The 1,585-nt window shown below is 51.0% G+C and overlaps 1 protein-coding gene across 1 annotated transcript in view; it reads right to left on the bottom strand.

Annotated features, from left to right (window-relative positions):
- Positions 1-443: 443 nt before the first annotated feature.
- The window catches only part of ZDHHC3 (zinc finger, DHHC-type containing 3), an 11,173-nt gene continuing 10,031 nt past the window's right edge, over positions 444-1,585 (bottom strand). The window contains 1 exon segment of the mRNA XM_010134391.1: positions 444-602. Coding sequence (XP_010132693.1) covers positions 444-602 — 159 coding nt within the window.

A 1,585-nucleotide genomic window follows, 5' to 3' on the forward strand; every position in this document is an offset into this window, starting at 1 on the left:
GTGTCTGTGAAGGGCTGTTGGCACTCACGTGTCTTCCCCCGAGCTCAGCGCAGTCAGGAGACAGCACGAGAATCTATTCGGAAGAGGTGGGTCACGACAGAGACAGAGGATCCCCCTGCGCATTAGTTATGCCGTACAGAGAGCAGAGAGAAACAAAGGCCAGTACAGTTAACAAGGTAAAATAAAAAAAATAGAAAAGAAAAGAAGAAAAAACCCAAGAAAAACAACCCCTAAAGAAAAGCAGCAGCAGTTTCAGCCAGAGATACAGAGTTATCTAAACGGTGGAACACAGGGGGGTTTTACCTCCGCAATTATCAGCCATTGAATAGACCTTAAAAAAAAAAAAGTTTGTTTTGCTTTTTGTTTGAAACATTCATGGAGAACTGGTAGCAGTGGCGCTGTACTGTGGTTCTAGTTTAGTGGCAATGCTGGTCGGGAATTCCTCAGACCACATACTGGTAGGGGTCTGCTTTTCCTTGGTCTGGTGTCGCGAACGGGCTAAGCCATGCTATAGAGAACGGATGGCCAAACACTGCTTTCATGTTCATCCATTTTGTTTTTTTAGCCCATCTTCTCTCTTCCTTTTTCAACTGTTCTATTCCCTGAAAACAGAAATATCACATTTTCAGTCAAACACTCAGATTCTGGAGTTCTGGGTCTGGGGGACGGTCTACTCCCAGCTCCCCCTTATCCAAAGGGCGGAGTGAGGAAATAAAAATGCGTCTACGCTGCCTGTCCTCCTCTTCTCACTGTGTCACGTTAAGAAAGCACGCTAAGGCTAGAACGTGTTCCTCGGAAATAAATGCCTTTGGTTTTGTCAGGCCTAGCGATTCCATAAACCTCCCTGAGCTGCCATCTGATCGCCTCCGCTGTCACAATTAAAACCCACCACCTGAATCCAAACAGTACATGCTGTAATGGCTGAAAGCGTTCTGTGCTCACCAGAGGGAGAAGTTTCAGAGGAAACCATTATAAGCTTGCAGACACACACAAAAAAAAAAATCCCCAGGAAACCCGAAGATCATCCCTAGAACTGTCCCAGATTCACCAAGCAAGTTCAGGGAGTGCCCATGGCTCAGTGTAGCTGAGTCTACTCGGTGCCGCTTCACCTTTTGTTAGAAACGCTGCGGAAACATGCGTGAGCTGAGAGCAGGGGAAAGGGTTAACCCGGCACCGACTGGAGAGTGGCCGGCGGCGTGGTTTAGTAAGGGTTAGAGGGAGAACAAAAGTCAGCCAGGAAGCAGGCACCAGTCACCGGTCAGTCGTTAAAAACCACGGGTGAATTATCGGTATCACATCCAGACCCCCAGAGCGAGTTTGGTCTCTCGGGAAGCGATGGCCGGCTGCTGGCGAGCAGCTCCTCCACGGGCAGGTCGCTCTGCTCTTCGGCTCCTTCCCAAGGTGAGCTGCTCCTGCCCTGCGCGTCCCTCCCGTGCTGTCACGCGTCTGATGCTCTGGGACTCTGTGGAACTCAGCACGGGTCAGCTGCAGGAGCTGGGGTGAACGTCACCTCTGGAGACAACGGGGTGCTGGGTCCCTTCGGGCAGGATGGAGCCGCCCCGGTGGGAGAGGGTACACACGGCTG

The sequence above is a fragment of the Buceros rhinoceros genome, unplaced genomic scaffold (genome assembly GCF_000710305.1).
Source record: "Buceros rhinoceros silvestris isolate BGI_N320 unplaced genomic scaffold, ASM71030v1 scaffold37104, whole genome shotgun sequence".
Taxonomy (NCBI): domain Eukaryota; kingdom Metazoa; phylum Chordata; class Aves; order Bucerotiformes; family Bucerotidae; genus Buceros; species Buceros rhinoceros.